General features: G+C 42.0%; 1 protein-coding gene across 1 annotated transcript; it reads left to right on the top strand.

The window, feature by feature from the left end:
• The first annotated feature begins 7,134 nt into the window (after positions 1-7,134).
• Positions 7,135-26,898, top strand: LOC135188559 (uncharacterized). The gene is made up of 2 exons (XM_064168064.1): positions 7,135-7,195; positions 25,421-26,898. Exons 1-2 carry the CDS (start codon positions 7,135-7,137, stop codon positions 26,896-26,898), a joined length of 1,539 nt encoding a protein of 512 aa, XP_064024134.1.
• The last annotated feature ends 728 nt before the right edge of the window (positions 26,899-27,626 follow it).

The raw sequence follows: 27,626 nt of genomic DNA, 5'->3' as shown, positions 1-27,626 counted from the left end.
AATCAGGGGAGGTCTAGGCTGGGTGTTAGGAGGGAGTTCTTCCCAGAGAGAATGATTGGCATTGGAATGGGCTGCCCACGGAGGTGGTGGAGTCGCCATCCCTGAAGGTGTTTGAGAAACGACTGGTTGGTCCACTTAGTGCCATGGTCTAGTTGATTGGCCAGGGATGGGTGCTAGGTTGGACTGGATGATCATGGAGGTCTCTTCCAACCTGGCTGATTCTATGATTCTTTTAATTAGTATTTTGCTTCATTGTTTAGATTGTTCCAATTCCCATGTGGAGTCACCGTCCCTGGAGATGTTCAAGAAAAGACTGGATGGGACATTTAGTGCCATGGTCTAGTTGATTGGACAGGGCTGGCTGATAGGTTGGACTGAATGATCTTGGAGGTCTCTTCCAATCTGGTTGATTCTATGATTCTATGAAATGAATATGATAGTTATAGTTGAGATCATATTGAAAATTGATATATTCAGTCTATCTGCCACTTAACACAAGATTAGACTTACTCTAGATAGTTTAATAACCAGTTTCAGTCACCCAGGATCATGAACCAGGCACAGTATTGACTGCATGACTTGTTTTTTTCACAGAATGTGTTTTTTATCCTGTCCTTGCCAGCACATTGAAAGATTTCATGTAAAGAATTTGACAGGTTCTCTGTCTTAAAGAGAATTTATTATAAGCAGGACCACAGATAATTATAAGTGGAAATGAAACATTTATTGATTTCCCAACATGATAAATAATTTGTGTGTTTAAAAATAGTAGAGAAATGGGATTATATTTTAAACAAACTTCCTGTAATAACCTCTGTAAATATGAAGACATTTGCTCATCTCTGGAGAACAAAGTGGGCTCTGTGTTTGTATCTTTTACTTCAGAAATTTATCACAACTGAATTGGGAAACTTCAAAAACATATTTTAGAACAGTAAACTAGAACTGGGTCATTTTTTTTTTCTTTTACTGTGAGGCATCAAAGAAGGTACTGCATAGAATAATGTCAATAGTCCAAAACCAAAAGTGTAGATGAAGCACTTATATTTGCTGCTACTAACCTGTAAATTACTGCTTATTATTTTTAAATAAAACACTGAATTAACCAGATAAATGTTGCAATTTGTGTTTTGATTTGTCTACTGTTGCAGAGGCATGATTCTTCTAGGTTTGATATTATCCAACTGTTAACTGTGGAAGTCTTTCCATAACTTTACATAACTGATGTCATTTACCTGGTCCTAAGCAAAGCTTTTCACACTGTCCTGCATCATATCCTGGTTTCCAAGCTGGTGACACATGGGTTGGATGGGTTGATCACTAGATGGAAACAGATCTGGCTTGATGATCACACCCAAAGAGTGGCTGTCAATGGCTCCATGACCAAGAGGTGGTCTGTGAAAAGTAGTCAAGCGGAGTCCCTCAGGGATCAGTCCTGTGACCAGTCTTGCTCAACATCTTTGTCAGTGCCATGGACAGAAGCACTGAGTGCAGCCTCAGAAAGTTCGCTGATGACACCAAGCTGTGTGGTGCAGCAGACAGGCTGGAGAGCAGGGATGCCATCCAGAGGAACCTGGACAGGCTGGAGAGGTGGGCACAAGCCAACCTCATGAGGTTCAACAAGACTAAGAGCAGCGTCCTGCATCTGGGTTGGGGCAATTCCAGACACAAATAGAGGCTGGGCAGTGAGGGGCTGGAGAGCAGCCCTGAGGAGAGGGATTTAGGGATGCTGTTGGACGAGAAGCTCAGCATGAGTCAGCAGTGTGCACTTGCAGCCCAGAGGGCCAACCAGATCTTGGGCTGCATCAGGAGAAGTGTGGCCAGCAGGTCGAGGGAGGTGATTTTCCCCTTCTACTGTGCTCTGGCGAGACTCCACCCAGGGTACTGCATCCAGTTATGGAGCCTTCTTTACAAGAAAGATGTGGACATGCTGGAGCGTGTCCAGAGAAGGGCCACGAGGATGCTCAGAGGGCTGCAGCACCTCTCCTATGAAGACAGACTGAAAGAGTTGGGGCCTGTTCAGTCTGCAGATGAGGATGCTCTGATGTGACCTTCTTGTGGCCTTCCAGCATCTGAAAGGCGCCTATAAAAAAGCTGGGAGGGACTTTTTAGGCTATCAGGGTGTGACAGGACTAGGGAGGATGAAGCAAAGCTGGAGGTGGGGAGATTCAGACTGGACATGAGGAGGAAGTTGTTGAGCATGAGAGTGGTGAGAGGCTGGACTGGGTTGCCCAGGGAGGTGGTTGAGGCCCCATTCTTGGAGGTGTTTAAGGCCAGGCTGGATGAGGCCCTGGTCAGCTTGATCTAGGGTAGGATGTCCCCACCCATGGCAGTGGGGTTGGAACTAGATGATCCTTGTGGTTCTTTCCAACCCTGACTGATTCTATGATTCTATGAACTTTTATTCACATAATGTTAATACGTTGCTGGGTGATGATATTAGATTAACAGATAGTGCTAGATGAAAGTATGACTCAGGAGTTTTTCAAGTTTGTGTTAGGTCACAGTACACAGAACTAGAGGCAAATATTAATTCCGGTGCCTCCGATGTATAATGTGAATTAGATTTTTTTTTAATAATTTCAGACTGGCTTTTTAGGCAATTTTTAATATGGGGCAGATTGTGAACTCCTTGCCCTTTAATTGCCCTGGAACCCTTCAGAGGAGATTTGAGTCATAAGTATTACTCTGAATTTGTCTTTGAGGAACTGCTTGGTGGATTTCTGACATTTATTTAATACTGTACTTGTCAAATGTCATGTGTGAGCTGGCTCCCACACAGACTCATTTGGGACAGCTCACTCTTAGTTAAACAAATCTCAAACTAGCTGAAGAAAAAGAACAAATAAAAGCAGTCTGGGTACAGCATAAGCAAACACATTCCTCGCAGACTTTCCCTTCAGTAGCTTTGCTGTTCTTCTTTAACACCTTCACTTCCATTCAGGCAACCCTATGTTTGTCTGGCATAGCCCATGCCTTTTCTTAACTTCCATGCCAAAATCTAAATATTCCTTCACTTATTTCATGGTTTCTCCCTTGAAAATCTCTTATGATCTTAATTTTTCTAATGCTTTGACTATTATACTTTGCATGTTTGTTAGGGAGGAGTTTGAATCTGGGTTAGGAGTGAATTGTAGTGAGGCCGATGTAAAAATTACTAATTAGTTTATCAAAGATGTAAAGAAAGTTTCCCCAAACTTATTAACAATTAAGAGACACAGACTCTGTTATGCAGTTGGTAAAACTAGTTTTGCAGCATGTACCTATGCAGTCAAATTGAACTGAAATGATTTAGGAAAGGTTTTTGTAGAAAGTATTTTTAACTGGCGAGTCTCGCTGCGCAAACTGCCACTTCGAGGTTAAGCATAAACTCTCACAAACTCGAGTAAAGAGAGTTAGGTTACTCACTGGTTAAGAGCCTCAATTTTTGCGATCCAAAAGCATCAACGGGAAAAACATAGTCACGGACACCTGGTGGCCTTCCACGTGGTGGTGGTGCGATGTGGCCTTGCCGCTTGTTTAGTTCGGACTGAGCACATCATCTGAGAAGGCCCAGGGACATGACACAAGTCCTCCGCGGCTCTCAGGGAGTCATCGGAGTGGTCAGCCACCTGGGTAAAAGGGGATCCAGGGTTTTTGGCTGGAGCAGTCCGTTCGAGTGCTGTGTATGAGCAATGAGTCAGACCTAGGGCCGGAGGGTCGGGCTGGCACGGTGGGCCGGCAGGCTCCTGGTGTAAAAGCTCGTTGCTAGGCATTGCTATGTCATTACCCACACTCGGGCTCGGCTGAGCTCAAGTGGGCAGCTGTATCCCAGCCTAAGGGCAAGCGGTTTTGAGTCCCTCAGCTCGATCAGGCAAGGTCAGGGCTGCCGGTGGTAGGCAAGTCCTAAATTATGCCTGATGCAAAGTGTGGTGGCACACAGAGGCACGTAAAGCAAACGGGTAGAGAACAAACAAAAGAAGCAGCAGCAAACAAGCAGTTTGCTAGGGGTTTTAACCATTTTGACGAGCGTCTTTGACCAACAGCAACAGGTAAAACCACCCCCAGAACCAACCCTGAATTACTTCTCCAAAAAAGGAAGCCGCACAGGCCTAGAGTCCCTGACCTGTGTTTATCACAAAGCAAAGCAAGCTGCAAAACAAGGCCAAATATGGCATCTGTGATAGACTGAGAGGCACCAAAGCTTTTGTCTGCTTTCCTGCTTCTTCCACCTGGGAAGAAGAAGCAGGAGGGGGGCCGAGGTGGGTATTCAGGCAGGTGTTTAGGGCATGTGATGGGTATGTGTTCTAGGTATAATTTGGACCTTCCACCACAATGTTGTCACCAGAAGAGCAAAGACACTTGAAAGGATTAGCAGTAGGCTGTATGCTGCTTCTCAAAACCCTGATCTTTAGATAAATAAGTAGTGTTCTGGCCTCAGCTGGGCAAGCACTATAAATTGGTAGTTTCCAAGTTTACAAGCACTTTGAACAGACATCTTAATGTAACATAGAGTAATATATAGACCTAAAATTCTCATCTCAATCTTTGAGAGAGAAAAAATAAGGATCTTTCCAAGTGTGCACTTGGATTTTGTCTGTGAAATTTCTTCAGTTCAACTTTTGCTCCGATATAGTAACCATATCATAGTGATTATAAAGTTTCCCATTGCAAATGCAGGTAGGCTGTTGAACTGTGTGTAAAAAAATATCTAGTTAACTAAAACCAGATCCAACAACTGAGGTAAACTACAAATATAAAATGTTAAATAAATTATAAGATAAGCAATGAAGTTATGTGCTCAGCCACTGAATTTTATCTTCTTGTGACACACTATAAGAGGGCAGAGTTGCTTTGTGTGTGATCAGAAGTTACAACAAGCCTATAATCATTAGGGTAGTAAGGATAAGCTCCGAGGGAAGCAGGGCTTGCAGGTATTTGTATGAGCAGTAGGGAAAGATTGTATTCCAAAATAAAGGAGCAGTTTGGTTCTCCATCTTCAGAACTCCATTGCAGGTATAACTAGCAAAACATGCACTTCTTACCCCTTAAGATTTTGTTGTATTTCAGTGCATTGTCAAGAAAGACTAACAAATTATTCATTAACATTTGCAAATTACTATACTAACTTTGTTTCTCATTCTCTTGTAAGAAGACTGATGTACTACAGAAAAATCTGCTTCCACATCCTAAAGCCTAATTTATACCTTTGTTTTGTGATGAGGGGTAAAAATGGTACAGTTCCATTCCAGGAACACTCTAGGGGAATACAGGTAGTCTGTATAATTTTATGATTTTTTTCTAGATACCATTTCCACTTTTATTATTACACATCCATAAATATAAAGATGAAATGCATCTTTAAGCAAGCTCAGGAGGTGTGGGATGGAAGAAGGGTGGATTAGGAACTGGTTACAAGATAGATTTCAAAGAGTGGTGATCAATGGTGTCAAGTCCAGCTGGAGAGCTGTAACCAGTGGGGTGCCCCAGAGATCAGTGCTGGGTCCAGTCCTGTTCAACATCTTCATCAATGATATTGATGAGGGGACAGACAGAGTCTGCTCAGCAAGTTTGCCGATGACACCAAACCGGGAGGCTTGGCTGAACCAGCTGAAGGCTGTGTAGCCATCCAGAGAGACCTGCACAGACTGGAGAGCTGGGCACAGAGGAATCAGCTGAAGTTCAACAAGGACAAGTGCAGAGTCCTGCACCTGGGAAGGAATAATAAACTGTACCAGTACAGGTTAGGAGGTGATCTGCTGGAGATCAGCTCTGTGGAGAGGGACCTGGTGGTCCTGATGGATAACAAGTTAGCCATGGCACAGCAATGTGCCCTTGTGGCCAAGAAGGCCAACGGGATCTTGGGGTACATTAGGAAGAATGTGTCCAGCAGATCAAGGGAGGTTCTCCTTCCCCTCTACTATGCCCTGGTGAGACCTCATCTTGAATAGTGTGTTCAGTTTTGGGCTCACCAGTTTGAGAGGGACAGGGATCTGCTGGAGACAGTCCAGTAGAGGGCTATGAGGATGGTTAGGGGACTGGAGGGCATGGCTTTTGAGAGAGGCTGAGGGGCCTGGGGCTTTTTATTCTGGAGAAGAGGAGACTGAAAGGGGATTTAATCAATGTTTATAAACATCTGAGAACTGGCCAGGAGCAGGGGAACAGGCTCTGTTCACTGGGATAGTGTCATGGAGGGGATTTCTCTATTCCTCCTCTGTTAGGGGGAAGTGAGAAATTAATTTGAGGTGGTTTTGATTTTTTATAAAATTATTTATTAAAATTAATATTTACAAATTTGTACCACCCCCAACCACTATGAAATCCAGGTTCATATTGCAAAGTTATGAAAATAGCTTGGGATATATTTACAGGGATTGATAATTAAATGAAAATATCAAATTATTAACAACTATAGACAGAGAGAAATTCCCTTAGGCTTAATGCCTCTTAACAACTCTAGTGTTTGCCCATCAAGGGCTGAAACTGTGTGTACTCTTCAGATAGAGATAACTTATATTACAAAGGGAGCAGGATTACAAAGCTGGCAGGATTCCCAGGTGCAGGAGAAGGATTTGTCCGTGTAGCTTCTGACATGGTCTCACAGCTACCAGGCTGCGTTTGCAGGTTTGCAGACAGTCTGAGGGTCTGCTGGGCCTGGATCTTTCCAGACCTACAGTATAGCTGATAAGCAGTATATGCCGGGCAAGCAGGGTCTATGCCGTGCTGCAGGGAGATGAGCTCCGTAGATAAATCAAGATAGCTCTAGGCTTAGGCAGGGGGCTCTCGGCTCCCCATATATCTATGGTGCAGGCATGAATGTGCTCTGCTTCTCAAAGGGTTCGCAGATAGCTTGATTGCGCCTTGAGATCAATGCATGAGGTCTGAGCCTCTGTAATGCTTGCAAGTGAGTAAGGCTTGATCCTATGTCTAGGCCATGCAAGCAGGTCAGGGCAGCAGGGTGCTGCTGTGGATCAGAGCTGAGTCTGAATGCTCTAAGCTTCTGAACTTCTAAACAGTTTGGATGATCTGACCATGTGGTGCTGCTATACACCCCCCTTTATAGACTCTGGGTGGAGATTCGTGGTTCACTGGACATCTGAAGTGACCAATCAGGTTGGCCGTAAGCCAAACCTTACCCCAATAGGCAGTAGAAACATGCCTAGACCTCCCAATAGGAGATTACCTGGGCGGACCCCACGGTACACGGACTGGGCGTGTATGTGATACACAATCTATTTACTGCCTCGTGGGTCCTGGCAGAACAACATGTCCAGGCATGTAGAGGCATAGAGAAGCCTCTGTTTTGGGGCTGCTGCCCCTCCATCACAGATAGGACAAGAAACAATGGGTTAAGTTGCAGCACAAGAGGTTCCACCTCAACACAAGTGGAAACTTCTTTACTGTAAGGGTCACAGAGCGCTGGAACAGGCTCTCCAGAGAGGTTGTGGAGTCTCCTTCCCTGGAGACTTTCAAGGCCTGTCTGGATGTGTTTCTTTGTGATCTGTGCTAGATTGTGTAATCCTGCTCTGGCAGGGGTGTTGGACTCAATGACCTGCTTGGGTCCCTTCCAAACCCTAATATCCTGTGAGCCTGTGAGCCTGTGATCTTTAATAAAGTAGTGATCTTACATACCAAGCATACATTCTGTTTCATTCATTATATGTTCTTATCTTCACTAGGAAATACTTAATCTTCTAAAAATACTTATATTGAACCAGGACAGTGTTATTGTCTAGATCTCCCACTTTAATAGTTTGTATCCATACTTAGGAAGCCTTAATCAATCAAATACTTTGTGTAAGCACATTCCTGACAAGTTCATGTGTCCTTTAAATGTATCTGTTTCAGTTTACCCAAAATGTGCTTGATTATGTCATAATGAAGCCAGAATAGGATTATATTATCAGGAGACTCTGTTTACTTAAAATTCACTGTTTTTTAACAAATGCTTATATTTTTTTGTCTATCACAGAAGTTAAAACAACTCCTTCAGAAAGAAATAAATAAAATTGTGCACAGATTTAGGTTTTTTTTCAAGTTCCTTAGTATCAGATTTCTTATTCGCAAATGTTGGAGAGCTCTAAATTCCCCTAAAGTTTCTTTAGAAAAGCACAAGAGAATTTCCTTTCATCTTCTGGATTACTATTTATACAGAGATATGCGTTACTGCTTCTCAGATTACTCCCTCTGAATAACTGATAAGTGCCTTACCAAACCCATGACACCTCACCTCCTTTTTGGTGAGCAAATGCTGCTTCTGAATCAATCAATCAATCTATCTATCTATCTATCTAATCTATCTATCCATCCATCCATCTATGTATCTATCTATCTGTCTGTCCTTCTATATATCCATCTATTTATCTGTCCATCCGTTTATGTATCTATGCATCTATCCATGTATGTATGTATTTATCTATCCATCCATCTATGCATCTATCTATGTATCTATGTGTCTATCTATCTATCTATCTATCTATCTATCTATCTATCTATCTATCTATGTGTCTATATCTATCTATCTATCTATCTATCTATCTATCTATCTATCTATCTATCTATCTATTTATCTATTTACCTCACCCCAAGGAACCTCTCAAACCATTGTGGCTAAGTCATCTTCTTTTTGAGCACGCTTGAAAGGGAGGTTTCCCCTCTTTTGAGTGGGTGCACGGTTTGAGTCATCTTTCTTAAAATGTCTGTTTGTGAAAATTGTTGTATATCTGACATAAAAAGTTTGCTTTTGTCCATCAGAGTGTTGGGCAATTTTTGATTGGAATATATACATATTTGGGGTAGCTATTGCTGTCTGGTTTGTGGCTGTTTCTATGACAAATCTTTCTATGACAAATCAGATCTTATCTGGTTATGTCAATTTTGAAGTTTCTCTTGAGATGTTGTAGGAAATAGTACAATATCTTAATCCAACAAAATGCAATGTGACAAGATTTTTCCTTGGGAATGGCTACCCCAGAACGTGATGTTCATTGCCTCTTTTTGTGTGTTTATATTCTATCTGCTGTACCTCACACTCTGTAAAAGGGAGACTTTTCCTTCATTTTGAAAGTAATAGTACTCAAAGGTCATAGAATCACAGAATCAACCAGGTTGGAAGAGACCTCTAAGATCATCCAGTCCAAAGAGCACCTAGCCCTGTCCAATAAAATAGACCGTGGCACTAAGTGCCTCAGCCAGTATTCTTTTGAACACCTCCAAGGACGGTGACTCCACCACCTCCCTGAGCAGACCATTCCAATGCAAATCACTCTCTCTGTCAAGAACTTCCTCCTAACATCCAGACTAGACCTCTCCCACCACAACTTGAGACTGTGCTCCCTTGTTCTGTTGCTTTTTGCCTGGGAGAAGAGACCAATCCCACCTGGTTACAGCCTCCTTTCAGGTAGTTGTGGACAGCAATGAAGTCTGCCCTGAGCCTCCTCTTCCCTAGGCTAAACACCCGCAGCTCCCTCAGCTTCTCCAGCAGGCAGTACCTCAGAAATTGAAAAAGAAAAGAAAGCAAGGGAAGGGAAAGTTGAAAATTAGAATTACAATTTAATATCCATAAAACCATTCTTGAGCAAACAAGAATTTCTAACATGAATAAATTAAAATTTCAGATATAAAGAAACAGTGATACACAGCAGTCATTTTCCAGATGCACCTTGGAATGTTCAGTTTGTTAGCACCCAGTGAATAATTTTGCATTCTTCTTAATTAGCATGTTAATTTTTGCACTTGCAGCAATATTATGGGATTAAAAATGTGGAAATGTGAATGAGCAGAGCATCGCAATGCTTCTACTGTAATGATGACTTAAAAAGAATGGAAAGGCTGGAGGAGATGGCTTTAATAAGTCTACATAAATGTTAATGTTAAGGATCTTTAAAATGATGGGTGGATTAGGTTCTGTGACAGGGAGTGATGGATGGAAGAATCCATCCAGCTGATATATTGTACTTGGAACATTTGTGCAACTTTACCTACCAGATTAATAATAAATTGAGAATTATATGCCTAATTGTGAAATGTGGGCAGATAGATTTTTTTTACAAGAATTATTCATGGCTCACAAGGAAAAAATGATTTATATCCATCCCTTCAGTGTAATGTTATGTTGGAAGAAATGAGATTCGCATAAGTAGTTTCTTTCACTTTAAATTTCACTTACAGTCTAATAATGTATTTAATTTTAATAGTTGTTGAGTGAATATTCAAATCCTTTATGTAAACAGATTGAAGCATGTGTACAATCTATGTTCAACAACAGTATCTATAGTCACTTATGTTATAGTTGGACACAGATTTTCAGCTTTTTTTAACACTTCTATACGCCAGGAATTTTCAACACAGGTGAATAACAGGAGTGTCAGGAGGATGGACCAAGGCTTTTCTCAGAGATGCTCAATGATAGAACAAGAGGTATGTGCTAGTTTGAAGCTATCTGGAATATTTTGGTGAGAAGAATTAGATGATAGGCTGTGAAAAGGAAACAGTGGTGATGTCTACTGCACTCATAGGCTTGCTGAGATGTATAAAAACAAGAGCTTAAATATAGATAACAGAGTTGCTCTCTGGCTCTGGCTGCATGCCCTTCTCTCCCTAACCCGCTGTCTGCATATCTAATCTGTCTGCTTCCTAACGCCCCTGGCTGATTCTCCTAACTCATCTTGAATGTAAGGCAAACTCTAGCATATGGCAGAGGGGTGGAAAGGAGGTTGAAGGGTGGTTGGGAGCCCCTGCTGGGGACTCTGGTTTCTGGGAGGGCTGTTGTGTTTCTGTATTACCTTTTTAACTTGTCTATTTCTGTCTATAGCTGTATCTATTATAGATACCTGCTTGTATATTGTTCTGAGATGTAAATATAAAGCTTCATTCTTAATTTTCAGCTTGGCTGAGACTAGTCTGGGTGATTTTCTTAAGAGTGGGGGGGTGGGGAACACCCAAACCATCACAAGGTAGTGGGTGCAAATTGGAGCATGGAAAGTTCCATGTGAAGATAAGGAAAAACCTTTTCACTGTGAGGGTGACAAAATGCCGGAACAGGCTGTGGAGTCTCTGGAGGCATTCAAAATCTGCCTGGACACATTCCTGTGTGATCTATTCTAGCTGATCCTCCCCTGGCAGTGGGTTTGGACTACATGATCTTTTGAGGTCACTTCCAGCCCCTAATGTTCTGCAATTCTGTGATTCTGGGATTAGGATCATACTGACATCTTAGCAGCCTTTCTCCTATTTAAATGCTGCTGTTTGACCAGTTTGTTAATTATTTGAATGAAAACACTGTAGAGAAAATGTCTTGACATTTAGATACTTTGACATTTTTCGTCAATATTAATACAGCTATAAAACAGTCATCCTTGATGCCATTTAATGATGAAGTAATGCTTATAATTACAAAAGTTGCAAAAGTTGTTTAATCTGTTTCAGATACTAAAGGTTAAGCTTTTTTTTTTTTTTTGTGTAATTCTCTATTGTGATTAATTTAATTCTGCAGAGAAGTGAAACCTCTTGTGATGGTTTGGGTGCTCCCCACCCCCCCACTCTTAAGAAAATCACCCAGACTAGATCAGCCAAGTTGGAAATTAAAGAATGAAGCTTTGTATTTACAGCTTAGCACAAGATACAAGGAGATATTTGCAATATATACAGCTATATACAGAATTAGATAAGTTTAAAAGGTACAGGCTGGGGTCGAAGTGGCTGGAGAGCAGACAAACAGAGGGATCTGGGGATGCTGATTGATACCCACCTGAACATGAGCCAGCAGTGTGCCCAGGTGGCCAAGAGAGCCAGTGGCATCCTGGTCTGCATCAGGAATGGTGTGGTCAGCAGGAGCAGGGAGGTAATTCTGCCCCTGTACTCTGCACTGGTTAGACCACACCTTGAGTACTGCGTTCAGTTCTGGGCCCCCCAGTTTAGGAAGGACACTGAGATGCTTGAGCATGTCCAGAGAAGGGCGACGAGGCTGGGGAGCGACCTCGAGCACAAGCCCTACGAGGAGAGGCTGAGGGAGCTGGGGTTGTTTAGCCTGGAGAAGAGGAGGCTCAGGGGTGACCTTATTGCTGTCTACGACTACCTGAAGGGTGGTTGTGGCCAGGAGGAGGTTGCTCTCTTCTCTCAGGTGGCCAGCGCCAGAACGAGGGGACACAGCCTCAAGCTACGCCAGGGGAGATTTAGGCTGGAGGTGAGGAGAAAGTTCTTCACTGAGAGAGTCATTGGACACTGGAATGGGCTGCCTGGGGAGGTGGTGGAGTCGCTGTCCCTGGAGCTGTTCAAGGCAAGATTGCACATGGCACTTGGTGCCATGGTCTAGCCTTGAGAATGGTGGTAAAGGGTTGGACTTGATGATCTGTGAGGTCTCTTCCAACCTTGGTGGTACTGTGATACTGTGATACTGTGATACTGTGATACTGTAATACAGAAACACAACAGCCCTCCAGAAACCAGAGTCCCCAGGAGGGGCTCCCAACACCCTTCCTCTTCCTTTCCACCCCTTTACCTTACCCCAAAATTTCCCTTACATTCAAGGTGAGTATGGAGAATAAGCCAGGGGGGTTAGGAAGCAGAGAGATTAGTTAGGCAGACAGCAGGTTAGAGAGAGAGAAGGGCATGCAGCCAGAGCCAGAGAGCAACTCTGTTATACTGAAATATCCCAGCTAGGCTCAAACTAGCACACTTCTCAGAAAATAAATAAAGTTTAAATAACAGTTACCCTGATAGACATATTGCCTCCTGGTAATATCATTCAAGGAATGAAAAAAAATTTCTACATTAAATGTTCTGTAACTATTGCTCCGAAATCCATAAAAAAACTCTGCTTTCAAATCATGTTAAGATGAAAATATGCACTTCAATAATTTAAAAAAGCATCATTTGTGATTAATTAAATGTGTATAGGAATAAGGATCTCTACTGGATAGGCATATGTCCTTTTCTAGCAAGGATTTCAGTAATTACTGCATGGTTTGGAGATAAAATGACAATACTTTTTGCTTGTAAAAATGGTATAATTTGAAAGTAAACATCTAAGATGCAAAAAGATTTTGTATTTGTGTAATACAAACACAATTTGAAAACAAGGAATTCTTAACTGAACACATCATGCTTTTCTGCACTACAACCTATCTATTTATACACATGATGGGGGCCTATAAAAATACTGAGGAGGGACTTTTCAGGATATCAGGGAGTGACAGGACTCGGGAGAATGGAGGAAAACTGGAGGTGGGTAGGTTCAGACAGGATGTGAAGAGGAAGTTGTTCAGCATGAGAGTGGTGAGAGGCTGGAATGGGTTGCCCAGGGAGGTGATTGAGGCCCCATCCCTGATAGTGTTTAAGGCCAGGCTGGATGAGGCTGTGGCCAGCCTGCTCTAGGCTAGGGTGTCCCTGCCCATGGCAGGGCATGTGGAACTAGATGATCCTTGTGGTCCCTTCCAACCCTGACTGATTCTATGATTCTATGATTAATAGAATGTACCTATAGCAACTTGGGAAGTAATGAATGTGGCTTGAAGGACTTGAGTATGGTATATGTCAAGTGTTTAATATATGAACCAATTATTATCTTTCCATCTCCTCCCGTATCTGTCTATTAGTTTTGTCAATTCAAAGTATACAGGGAAACATTTAGGATAACTAGGACTAAAAGCAAACACACTATTATAACACCATTACTTGAACTTACAACTTTTCAATGAAAAATATTTACATTGGTAATATTATTACCAATATAAGTGATATTGATATAATTGGTATTGATATAGTCGAGTTCTTCTGAAATAGCTCAACATGGAATTAAATGACAAAGTTTATTAAACAGTTTCTGTCTGTCATAACCTCTTCTACTAACATTATATAAAGAATTATTAATGTCACTGAAGACCTGAAATAGTTTGAATCATAGAATCAACCAGGTTGGAAGAGACCTCCAAGATCATCCAGTCCTACCTAGCATCCAGCCCTAGCCAATCAACTAGACCATGGCACTAAATGCCCCATCGAGGCTTTTCTTGAACACCTCCAGGGATGGCAACTCCACCATCTTTCTGGGCAGCGCATTCCAATGCCAATCACTCTCCCTGTCAAGAAATTCCTCCTAACATCCAGCCTAGACCTCCCTGGGCACAACTTGAAATAATGAGAACAAATAATAAGCTTTTAATCTGAATATTTTATCTTCCACTGGTGAACTGACTTTTATGTGGGGCTTTTTGGGGGGTTTTGTATGTGTAATGTTTTTCATCTGCCTTTGAGTAAAAGGAAAAAAAAAAGAAAAAAATAATGTGTTGGGAAATACGTTGTTCTGGCAATCCATAAAACATTGTTTATCTTGTTTGTTTTCCCATAATCAATCAATTTTAATCCTGATTGAAAAGAAGAGATGTCTGAAGTCATAGACAATCATTCTGTTAATACTAACAAATTTTGATTGGGCTCTTTATTTCTGAAAAATAACACTAGAAGTGTTTTATTGGTTTTTGTTTGTCCTTTAGCAAGTACTTTAATAAATGTAAATTTCAATAGTGCAGTGAAACGTATCCTAGATGAATATGTCAACAGCATCGTCTCACTGTAATAGTGATATAACATTATCCTATGTTATACCCTTGGGATTATGCTGTTATTTCAAATTTAATTACAAAATTAACACACATTTCACATGCTTATGGTTTTCAAACTATTACAAATCATTACACTTTACCTGAGTAACAGGAAAAAAAACATTATTGCTGAACTTATTCATCACTGTTGGCACTACTTTTGTAAAGTATACATTCTGAATCTTCTTAATATTAGGAAATAAGTCATTCCTTTGTATGCAGATGCAATTGAAAAAATGTTTTGTTTTATAGTGTTTATTGGATAAAATAGGTTCTTACCTATGCAAGGAAACTTGGTTTATGGAAGAAAAAGAATTATGCTGTGTTTGTAGCATTTCATGGAACCATAGAATTGTAGAATTAATCAGGTTGGAAGAGACTTCCAAGATCATCCAGTCCAACCTAGCATCCAGCCCTGGCCAATCAATTAGACCATGGCACGAAGTGCCTCAGCCAGGCTTTGCTTGAACACCTCCAGGGACAGCAACTCCACCGCCTCCTTGGGCAGCCCATTCCAATGCCAATCACTCTCTCTGTCAACAACTTCCTCCTAACATCCAGCCTACACCTCCCCTGGCACAGCTTGAGACTGTGCCCATATGTTCTGCTGCTGTTTGCCTGGCAGAACAGCCCAACCCCACCTGGCTACAGCCTCCCTTCAGGTAGTTGTAGACAGCAATGAGGTCTGCCCTGAGCCTCCTCTTCTCCAGGATGCACACCCCCAGCTCCCTCAGCCTCTCCTCACAGGGCTGTGTCCCAGGCCTCTCACCAGCTTCGTCAACCTTCTCTGGACACGTTCCAGTATCTCAACATCTCTCTTGAATTGAGGAGTCCAGAACTGGACACAGTACTTATATCTTACTGTAATTAATTTATACCATTTAAATCAGTTTGCCCAGAGAGGTTGTGGGTGCTTCCTCCCTGGAGGTGTTTAAGGCCATTTTGGATGAGGCCTTGAGCAACCTGCTCTAGTGGGAGGTGTTGCTGCCTACCGTGGGGGGTTGGAGCTGAATGATCCTTGAGGTCCCTTCCAACCTAGACCATTCTCTGATTCTAAAAAGCAGTTGTGACTAAGCTCAGATGAGTACTTTTAGCATGAACTGTTTTATTATGGGGTTATATTATTCACTAAAGTTTCAGAAACACTCTATTAAAAGAAGTAAAATTCTAAAAATTCCTTTTTAGTTGTCTCTATGCCCATAATACTGAAGGAATATGATGAAAATGTGGATCTTGGTCATTTCTGAACACTGAGTTTATACATATTTATGTATTACAGATGAGTTTCTTCATATTACTGCTTACTTCTGGAGCCTGTATAAGGTTTTATTAACAACAGTGTGAGAAATAATATTTCAGTAGGCTTTCATGGGGGTCTGCATTATTTTCAGGTAGCTCTTTTAAGCAGTCCTGTTTAATAACCTTCTATTGGCAAAGAAAACATTTTTAGTAGAACTGCAAGGTTATAAAGCATGAGGTAATTTAATTAACAGAATATTAACTCTGAAGTTTTATAGAAACTGTAATAACTTTAGTTGATGCTACACATTCTGTTCTTAGATTATATTTACATAATAGCCCTAATTTATCTTATCTTATTGAGCCTCTGGTAACTCTGAGTATTAACTAGACTTATAGCTGCTTAATTTAAAACTGATTTTCTTTTTTTTTAACACCATGAGATATTCATCTAATCTTAGTAACTGCCTAATTCTAGTTAACTTCCTGAAGTTAGACATTAGGGGGATAGCATCTGATCTTAAACCAGACTCGTAAATGGACACAGAACCTGTGATTTAGCTCCTGGTGCTCACATAGCACATCAGAGCTTCAGAAAATAAAGATTTAGCCAGAAGAAATGTTGTAGGTTTACTTCGGATCGAACATCCTACAGTTTGACCTTGAGGAAAAATTATAGACACTTGACTAGACTAAAGGCAAAGAAAGTCTGTATCTAACAAGATCTCTCTGAGTGTATTTATTTCATGATATCACTAAAGTAATTATAGCTTTATATTTGGAGAGGTTATATAGAGGACTGCAACCTTTCACTTAACTTACCGCAGACTTTAAATGTGTATATATATATATCACAGGATCACAGGATGTTAGGGGTTGGAAGGGACCCAAGGAGATCATCGAGTTCAGCCCCTCTGCCAGAGCAGGTTTTATGTATATAAAAAGGGGGTTATATACATTAAGAAACACTAAGTGAAGAGGGCAACATTTTTCCAAATAAAGTTTTCATGCTTATCATAGAATCATAGAAGCTACCAGTTTGGAAGAGACCTCCAAGATCATCCAGTCCAACCTATCACCCAGCCCTGTCCAATCAACTAGACCATGGCACTAAGTGCCTCAGCCAGGCTTTTTTTAATTATTTTTTACACTACCAGTGATGCAAAATAAGGGAATATTTCAAACATTTATTGATATTTGTAGCTTCTCACTGGATTTAAAGTGACTGTAAGTGTCAATTTATAAGTGGGAAATAAGAAATGTAAGCTAACACTTCCTGAGATGGAAATGGAATTATGCATGCAAATTCTACAGAAGAATTTGAATAATAGCCTTGTCCTATTTTATAAGAATGACAAGAGATGTCTCTCACTCCTAGCCCTTCTTTTAGAACTATATATTCGACACTGGTTGATTAAGGAGAGCAGAAAGCAGAGAGTTTCTGCTCCATTGTTTGGCTGTTCAAGTTAGCAGTCTAACTGCATTCAATAGGTTTCTCAACTAAAGTTTTTTTTCGAAGATGTTTTCATCTTGTTACCAGAACCAGCTAACAGAGATATTTTTGGATCTGTATGTCCAGGGATACCCCAAATTCCTCTCTTCTCCCTCTCATTCTGTGAATTATTGTGGGGAATTAACATGGCCAAGTCAGGAATTATTTAAAAAATTGAATTATTTTATTTTATGGAACCCTACCCCCAAACTATATACAAAATTAGTTTAGTTTATTAACAGATTCAGTTTGCTTGGGAATATCTTCCAAAAAACAAAGGATATTATAGATAAACTTAGGTATTTAGGAAGTCAGGAAATGGAAAAGGCTAAGCTATAAACACAGCTTTACCCCACTAGCAATCAGGCTGAGCGGAAGATTAAGGGAACAGCAGGTCTTACTCACAAAGGTGAGATAGGCATTCAGCAATGGTCCCTTACTGAATTCATCTGCAGGAGCAGCCTTCTGATGCTGCAGGCAATATCCAATCATACAGATCCATGCAGCAGAAGCCCTTAGGAGAGTAACAGAGCCACCAAATTTGGAAATGTCTCTAGCACTTCTTCCCAAGCGGGATGGTCGTGGAACAGTGCTGCCTTCATGGCATCAGGGGAAAGCCAAAACTTCTAGGGTCCCTCAGTCCAGGAGGCAGCCAGGAAGTTGGCTACTGATAGGGTCTGAGAGAGGGCAGTCCAGATGCTGCTGGCTCTCTCTCAAAGGACCCCAGGGCTTGCCAAGCCTTCCAGTTTGCACAACAGGGTGCAAAAGTGGGGAGAACTGTCAAAAAGTAGGGAAGGGATAAAACCAAGAGCCATACAAAAGGTAGGAGACATCCAAAAGCAGGAGCGGTCCAGTCATGACAGGAACCTGTCTTTTGCAGTGGCAGGAAACTCTCAAGGTAGGAACGCTTACTCTATTTGTCCTTTTCTAGACCAAGTGTCCATTTACCATTTATACTGGACACAAAAACCCAGCCAACCACCAGCCTGATTCCACTTTGGGCTTCCACACAGGTCAGCCCATGTGCAGAAAGACACCCTTTGCTGCCCCCCTGCAAGCCTGCAGGGCAGGGGGCGGGGAAGCAGTTTTCACACCTTCTTCTCCCATTCAAACCCACGGAGTGAGAAGAGAGGAATTTGGGGCAACCCTGGACAGACTGTAAAAATGAGACATAGCAAAAAAGTGTACCTTTGTAATAGTGTCTTTACCAGACACTATTAAAAAGGTATTTTTTTTCAGTATCTGAAAAATGTCTTTATTCTAAAAGCAGACAATGAAACATTTTGAATAATAGAGGGCATATTAGAAAACCAATATTCATATGATAGACCCCAGATAAGTACAATATTTACACCTAGCATTCTTTTTGGTGTTTCATTTGTGTATGTTTATTTTGTTTTATTTTTTACATTTCCTTGGAGTAGTCCAAGGCTTTATTTCATCAGTAATAAAGTCTTTTGACTCCAAATGTCATCTGGGAAGCAAGATTTCTGAAAAGTGAGCATAGCAGCTGTTGCCTGGTAGGGAGGAAAATCAATGGTTTGACATTTGGCAGCTGCATATTTGTATACAGTTTAATAGCTGAAAGGCAGGATACAAAAAAACTGCAGGTTGCTCACCTCCTGGGTCCAGCACACTTAGATTTTATAAGTTATTGCAGCTTAATCAAAAAGGAGTTCTTTGTTTTCATAACAATACATTTTAAAAGGTGTCTTTTTTTTCCTTAGTTCAGACAAGAATTGTAGGTTTTAACATTATAAAGTTTAACTGTATGTCAGATATATAAACAGTGTGTAGACATGTGTATACATATATACTTACTTCTGACTTCATTGGGAATACAATTCCTGTTTAAATAAAAGAGACATGAAGAAGATGCACAAACTAATGTTTAATAACTGTAGGAAGAGAAACCTTGAAGGAAATCTTGGTGAAACCATGGTCTCTACTGTGATTTTGACAAAGATGGGGAGAAGATTATTTACTACCATAGCAAATGCTTAAGTACAAAAGCACTGAAGAAATATTTTCATTTATGTGAAGCATGCTGCTTCTAGTTGTTGATAAATTACATGTTCACGTTTAAATCAACTTTATTTTGTTACCAGAGTTGATAAACAGCAAAACAAAGCCTGAATGCAAAGTTTAACTTCATTGTTCAATGCCATAATTTTCCCTGGTACCAGTAGGTGGTACATTTTAATAATAGCACAGAAAATACATTGTCTACAGTCTCATACCATCATAGGAAAGTTCAAGGTCTTTATGAAATTGAAAGTGTATTTTTGTAACTAACATATGACACAAAAATTGACTGTGTTTGGTTTAAAAAATATATTAAAAGTGAAAGGAATGGTGCCTTTGTTACTGTCAAAGTTTTTTGCTGAAACTGTACAGCTTTATTTGAATTCCTGGATGAAGTAGATGAAGTTGATAATGGACCTGAAAAAAGGCCATGAAATAGAATCATAGAATCATAGACACAAACAGGTTGGAAGAGACCTCCAAGATCATCCAGTCCAACCTATCACCCATCCCTATCCACTCAACTAGACCGTGGCACTGAGTGCCTCAGCCAGACTTTTCTTGAACCTCTGCAGGGATGGTGACTCCATCACCTCCCTGGGCAGCCCATTCCAGTGTCAATCACTCTCTCTGCCAACAACTTCCTCCTAACATCCAGCCTAGACCTCCCCCACCACAACTTGAGACTGTGTCCCCTTGTTCTGTTGCTGGTTGCCTGGCAGAAGAGACCAACCCCCACCTGGCTACAGCCTCTCTTCAGGTATTTGTAGACAGCAATGAGGTCTGCCCTGAGCCTCCTCTTCTGCAGGCTGCACACCCCCAGCTCCCTCAGCCTCTCCTCACAGGGCTATGCTCCAGGCTTCTCACCAGCTTTGTTGCCCTTCTCTGGACATGTTCCAGTATCTCAACATGTCAAAAATAAGGAAACATTCATCTCCAAACCCGGGGCCTGCTGTGCCATGGACATCTTTGTTGATCCCCTAGGCCACCGCAGTTGGTCCAATTTAAATTGATGGATGAAGTAGATGAAATTGATAAGGCCCTGAAAAAGGGCTGTGAAATAATGTTAAATATTAAACCCAGGGAATTCTACAATGCATAGTAGATTCTACTATATTGTACTTGTTTTGATTAGTTTTCCCTTGTGAAGGACTAATATATATATCAATAATTTGATTCAATCATGTAATATGATTATGATTACTGTTACATTTTCCATTTTCTCAGATATTCTATAAGTATATTACAATTCTGAGATTGACTTTTGAAAATGATTTTTTAAATTGCTACTCAGGTGTCTGCAACTCATATGCGAAATGAAAATTAAAGCTCTGTCTGTGACAAAGAATCTTCATCTTCTCACTATTCATTTCTCAGGCTTCCTCAGCTGTCAAAAGTTATGAGTATCCTTAGCTTAGTGAACATTGCACTAATATTTTTCTGCAAGAGCAAAGAGAACTGGTTGTGAGAAAATGCAAGAGAAACTACGATGGCTTATTAGTTTTGAAATTAACTTGACATAAACTAATTGCAACCAAAAATTGACATAGAGACTTCCCACAAGTTCTAAATGGTGTACATAAAGTAGGTAGATGCTGAGTTGTATAAAGGATGAAAAAAGAAAAGTACATTTATGTGCTGGAGTGATGACAGCTATATAACTACCTAGAGACATGAGAGATAGAAGGATCATTCTTCTCTGTCATGAAGTAATCACCCACTATGAAGCAGGCACAGTCAAAATAGCAACATCACTTCCACTCAAAGCAAATTCTCCTCTGAGTTCTGCATACACTTTTAGTATTTGCACATCCTAATTTGCAACCTTTTTGTCATTGTCATTTCTCACATACTGAATTTTCAATACATTGCTCATACTTTCTCATTTAGACATTAAGCAGGTCAATATATTGCTGCTCTTATACATCACATAGAATTGCTTTCTGGGAATGTTTTAGTTGTCCATCATTTATAGTAAGCTGTGAAATTTATATGTGCAGAAGATTGACATTTTTCTCCTGAAAAAAAGCCCTGTCTTAGATTTTTCTGTAGCTGTATGCAAATGTCACACTTTTAAATTGCAGATGAACATGTTTACTGTTTTATCTGAAGCTTCAGCTCCAGCACAAGATAATTATATAGCAGTCTTTGCCTCTGTGTGCAAAAATCAAAATACAGACCAAAACAAAGCAGCATATAAGCAACCCTTCACAATATGAAAGCAGTGGAAGGGTAAGATCCTTCATTCAAATGCAACGCCTTTAGTTAGTTAAGCCAAAGAATAATTTTGAGTGATAAGTGAATATTTGAAGGTAACATTTTTTTCCCCTGGTATTTTTATTCTTTTCCCTATTTCGAATCTGTATTTCCTCACCTGTATTTCACAAGGTGCCTCATTGGCACTCACTAGCTTTCAGGCAACCTAAAATTTATCTCAGAAACATACAAAATAATTTCCACTTGGATCTGAATAACAATAGGATTTTAACCTTAGCAGGAGTCATACTGCAATGCCAAGAAAACTCCCTTTATAATGAGGCAATCTTTAAAAATTACAGTTATGTGACGAAGACTGAAATGGTAAAAGCTTTTCAGCTTCCTCTACAGCCTGATGATAGGACCACACCACAGCAAATACCCACACTGCAGCCTGAGGAGGACCCACACTGGAGCACCTTAAAAGTATGAGGAGGAAAGAGTAGCAGAGAGGAGCTGTTATGAACTGACCACAGCTCCCATTTCACATCATGTTGTTATTGTGGAGGCAGGGAATTAACGTGGCCAAGTCAGGAATATATATAAAAATAGAATTATTTTATTTTCCTGAAAGCCTGCCCCCAAAACTATACACAGAAATTAATTTAGTTTAATTAGCAGACTCAGTGTCATTGAGAAGATTTTACAAGGATACTATAGATAAATGTGACTATTTTAGAAGTCAGGAAATGGAAAAGGCTAAGCTATAAACACAGATTTCCCACTATCAGGCTTAGCAGAAAATTATACAACTCACAGGTGAGTTAGGCTGTCTGAGAGAAAGGGTGGTGCAGATGCTTGCCAGATCTCTCTCAAAAGACATCTGAGTCTCGTTAGGCCTGTTAAGCTTGCACAGAGGGTGTTTATGATGGGGAGCTGTCCTAGGCAGGGACTGTCCAGTCCCTCAGGAGCTTGTCCTTTGCATCTGCAGCAACTATCCAGGCAGGGGAGAAGTCTAAGGCAGGAACCCCAAGGTGGGAAGTATCCCAATATTTATCCCTTTCCTAGACAAAGAGTCGATTTACCACTTCCTAGGCACGAAGACCACAGCCAATCATCAGCCCATTTCCATCATGGACATATGCATGGGTCACCCTTCATGCCAGAAAGACCCTTTGCTCCCCCTGTTTCAAGCCTGCAGGGCAGGGGGACAGGATTTTCATGCCTTTCCTCTCCCGTTCAAACCATGAAGGGAAAGGAATTTTGGGGTATCCAGGACTCCAGGACAGTTGGGAAAAAAAGTGGGGATAGTTTGGCAAGAAGGTAGTGTTTTTACCTTTGCTTCTCACCATCCAACTCTAATTTAATTTGCAATGGATTAAACTAATTTTTCCCATGATGGTAGTCAGTAAGCAATCTCCCTCTTGTTATCTTGAGCCTTTTAGCTTAATTTATTCCCCACATTCTAGTGAACAGGATGAATGAGAGTGTAACTGGTCAATGTCTGGCAGCTAGTCAAGGTCAACCCATCATATTTAGTCATTCAGCCCATACTTGAAATGAGTTTTCATACATTTTCTGAGATTCTGGAAATCTGAGTTTATGATTTTTAAAATGCTTTGAATACAAAGTTTGAAAAGACATACATTCCTAAATAGTATTAAAGATCACCCTGAATTCTTCCTAGTTAATGCTTCAGAAAAGCTGATACCTCATTTATCCAGGTTGTATCTGCCAAACGTGTGGAAACAAGCAGAGTGATATAAGGCATCTAAAACAGCACTAGATGCCTATGTTTGTGCTACTGTCTGGTATTTGGATTGGAATTCAGGTCTACAAGTAATGACCATTTATTAGACTCCTTGAATATCTCATCATTACAGTCAGTGCAACCAGTTACAGTAGGGTAAAAAAAAACAGCTAAACTAGTTTGGTCGCTGCCCTCTCTCTTCCCATTGTAGGATCCAGGAGCTGAGTCGAGGAAGCAGACAGAGCAGACAAAACAGACGGTGGGGGTTGACTCCAGTAAGCCTGCCCTAAGGGGTAGTGTGGTGGGTTGAGATCCCCCCCCTATTGAAATTTAACAGACCAGTTCAGACGGCTTGGAAGTGAGATAAAGCTATATTTACAGCTGTGAGAGTCTGATCCTCTCTCTTGTTAATCAACAAAGATAAAGATTGCATCGTCCCTCCTTAATCAACGAAGATTGCATCATCTCTCCTTAATCTTGTTACTTCTGGGACTCAGACTCGGTGCTTGGCCCAAAAGCTCAGAGATGCAAATCAACAGACAATACCTTTGAAACTCCTAGACCTCACCCTGGCTGGACTGCCCAGGAAGCCTCCACCTTATCTCAGCTGCCCCCAAGGGCTGTGTATGCAGGGTGTGGACAGGTGTAGCCGAGAGAGGGCGGAGGCCCTCCCCCCGGCGACGCCGGACCCCTGCGAATGTGTGAGAATGCACAGGAAGATGCCCTGGGGGGGCTGCAGCTGGACACTGAGCAGAAAACTGTATAAAAAGGCAGGAGAAAGGCCTGCCAAAGTGTGGCATCCCCACCAGACCAAGTGTGGTATCCCCACCAGTGGTATTCCCACCGCACCACCAGTGGCATCACCAGCAGACAGAGAGTGGCACCTCCATCGGACCACCAGTGACATCTCCACCGGACCACCGAGGGCAGACCATCACCAGACCACCAGAACTGCACACCGCCTGAAGAACCTCTGACAAAGATCATCCCTGGGCCACGCACCCGTCTCTCTCTCACCCCTTCATCTGCGACGGAGGGTAATATGATCACAGCCTTTTCCCCTTCCCTGCTCCTTCTTTTCTTCTCCATCGATCTCTTTATCTTTCTCTCTCCCCCTTCTCCCCTCTCTCCCTCCGTTTTGCCCAACCTTATCCTTTAATAAACAGTTTCATGGTGATACATGGTCTCGTTTGCACCTTAATTTCGCAACACGGAATCCATAAGAACTGGTCTAGCTCCGCCGGACGGAGATACTGTTAATCTCTGCTCCTGCGGACCTTGACATTTTTTGGCGTCACGGACAGGATTCTGTGTAGTGAAAGTATCATCGGAAACTGTTGCATTTCTGAGAACCCCAAAGTGTGCACGAGTGTGTCTGAGATGTACTCTGAGAGCAAAGTGAATGCTTGTGGAGCAGAGCGTGGAGATTCTTCAAATGTCTAAATGTGTCTGCGTTCCCGGGAAAGAATATTTTGGGGTACAAGTGTTGATTTTATAGTGTGACCTTCCCGAGAATTCTTAGTACCCTGCGGTAAATAGGAAATATTGTGTAAAGTGTGTCCTCTTGGGGAGAGCTACCTCCACAAGAAGTCTAGTAAAATTGAGAATATTGGTAAAGTGTGTCCCCTTGGGGAAAGGTTCACAAGAAGTCTAGGAGACTTGTGAATATTGTGTAAAGTGTGTTCTGGGGGAAAGAATTTCCCCCGAGAAGTCTCTCTGTTGGTGAAGCGTGTCCTCTCGGGGAGACTGTGGCTGTCCTCTCCGAGAAGCTAGATCTCTGCGTTCCCGGGAAAGAATATTTTAGGGTACAAGTGTTGATTTTATAGTGTGGCCTTCCCGAGAATTCTTAGTACCCTGCGGTGAATAGGATTGTGTAAACTGTGTCCTGGGGGAAAGAATTTCCCCCCGAGAAGTCTAGTGAACCCAAACGGAACAGCTTCTCTGTTGGTAAAGTGTGTCCTCTCGGGGTGACTGTGGCTGTCCTCTCCGAGAAGCTAGATCTTGGTGTGATCTCCCTGGAGGAATTTATTGTGTGTTTTTCTAGGGAACAGTGTTTGTGAGTGAGCTTTCTCTGAGCAGTTTTTGTAGGGAAGGTTTTGAGGTATAAGGTCTTTGTGTTGTTGTGACCTCCCCGTGGAGCTCTTACCTTAAAGGCCATGGCCACGGTGGAGAGGCTTTTCTGTTTGTTGGAAGCTCACGGTGCCCGCCCGTCCGTGGAAGGGCTGGGCTGGGCCCGTGAGAACTGGAGTAACTGTCAGAGTGTGGCGGATCGGATTGTGGCCCTGCAGAAGGAGGCACGGGCCAAGTCGGGAAAGGGCAAAGCCTTCATCTGTGCAGTTTTGGGTGCGTGTTTGGCCGCTTCAATAGATGAAAAGCAAAGCCAAAACGGACGAGAGAATAAAATCGTTTCCTCCTTGCAGGAGCTGGTAGATTCCCTGCAAGGGCATATTGTAACTTTAAAGAACGAAGTGGCAGATCTTAAGGATAGATTAAAAACAGAACAGAAGTGGCAAAAGTGGTTTTTGAAGGAGGAAGAGTTAAAGCAGACAGAGCCTGCCTGCATATACCCCCAGGCAGAACTGGCAGCAGCAGAGGAAGCTGCGGCTCACATGCGTCCTCTCATTAAAACTGAGATGCTGTATGAGGATGAGGATGGCACCCCTGCCATCACAACCAAAGAGATACCCTTTTCTTCCACTGAGCTGGCCAAACTGCGTAAAGAGTTTACACGTTCGGCTGGAGAGTCTGAGGTGGAATATGTATGGCGTGTTTCTAAAACTGGAGGTGATCAAATTAGGTTGACAGAGGCTGAAGCTACAGGCTATTGGGGTGCTAATGTGTTCCTAACTACGGGAAATAGGAGTGGTCCCTGGAGCCTTACTCAGCGAGCAGCTTTCTGGGCTGGGGGCTTTGATTCAAAGGAGAGAGGAGAGCCTCTAGTTCTGAGGGGAGGCATGAATCAGATAATGGAAAATGTGCAGAAGGCAGCTTGTTTGCAAATGGTCTATGATAGAGAACTGAAACATCATTTTGAATCGCCCCTTTCTCTCTTGGTGGACCCAAAGCGAATGACTCCTTTGGTCAGGGGACTTCCTGACTCCCTTAAGATGAAGGGCATCCAGCTTCAAAAGGAGATAGCTGACACCCCACTTACCTCCCGAATACAAGCTACTCTGAGGGAGAACTTAACACCCGGGAGGAACCAGACAGATTGCAGACAATGGACGTGGGAGGAGGTGGCTAGAGAGCTATTAGATTATGTCAGGCAGTATGGGGTGCCTGAGGAAGTTCATAAGCCTGAGCCTAGAGGCTTGAGGCATGTGAAAATTAATCACCCACTGCCAAGTGCAGACCCCCGGAGCCAGATGCTTCGAATCCCCAAACGACACTCGACTGGGGGAAGAGAGCACCTGAACACTAGACAGTATTGGTGGGGGCTTGGCCGAAAGAAAGGTATCCCAAAAGAAGTGATTGATGGGTTATCTTCAGTGCAGTTGGAAATCGTTGTAAAAAACTGGCCAGAGTCTAGCCAGAAACTCGAACCCACTGCACCCCCCTTGATAGACTTATCTGATGTGGGGAAAGGCGTGCCCCCTTCTCAGCCTCAGAGGAGCTGAGAGCCTCACCCCTCTGTGGTGAGTGGGGGAGGTGACGCCTAGAGATCTGTGAGCTCACCAATCAATTGCAAATTGTACAGGGTTTGGGAGGTGGATTTGGTTTGTGCTTAGCTTGGCTTCAAGCTGAAACAATCAAAGGCACTTACCGGCCCATTCAAAGCAATTAGCTTCACCTGGGCAGGCTCAGGGAGCCTCACGTTGGGTGGGGGTGCCTTGCACTGATACCTTATCAGTATCTGAGGGAGTTGACTAAAGATTCCTTGAGATATTGTCAGAAGGATTTGTTTTGTTGCCATACTAATGACTTCTCAAGTTTTGCAGGCTACAAGTTCTCCCCGCAGCATCACAACAACAGAGGACTGCCCTTTCCTCACAGCCTGGCAGTGTCATCAGATACACGGGGAAGCTTTACCTAAGCTTCAATGGACTCCCACCTGAAGGATTGACGGGGTGGGGGGTTATGGAACTAATGTATTCTGTTCTGTTCTGTTAAATGATTCAGCATTGTTCTTTTGCCTGATACACGGGGAAGCTTTACTTAAGCTTCAATGGACTCCCAACTGAAGGACTGACGGGGTGGGGGGATATGGAATTAATGTATTCTGTCCTGGTTTGTAAAGCAATTCAGCATTGTTCTTTTGTTCAAAATATGTCTTTGGTGTATTGTCTTAGTGAGAAATCATTTGGGTGCTTGGTATTTTAGTATGAAGAGTCGTGCACATCCTGAG

This window comes from Pogoniulus pusillus, chromosome 3 (genome assembly GCF_015220805.1).
Source record: "Pogoniulus pusillus isolate bPogPus1 chromosome 3, bPogPus1.pri, whole genome shotgun sequence".
Lineage (NCBI taxonomy): Eukaryota > Metazoa > Chordata > Aves > Piciformes > Lybiidae > Pogoniulus > Pogoniulus pusillus.
The sequence above is the reverse complement of the archived record's forward strand: the minus strand, read 5'-3'. Positions and strand labels throughout refer to the sequence as shown.

Bases quoted from the DNA above. Each gene is read 5' to 3' on its own strand.
- LOC135188559 (XM_064168064.1), top strand. From the start codon at position 7,135: ATGCCTAGACCTCCCAATAGGAGATTACCTGGGCGGACCCCACGGTAC. The intron at 7,196-25,420 runs GTATGTGATACA...CTCCCCGTGGAG, and splicing joins ACGGTACACGGACTGGGCGT to CTCTTACCTTAAAGGCCATG.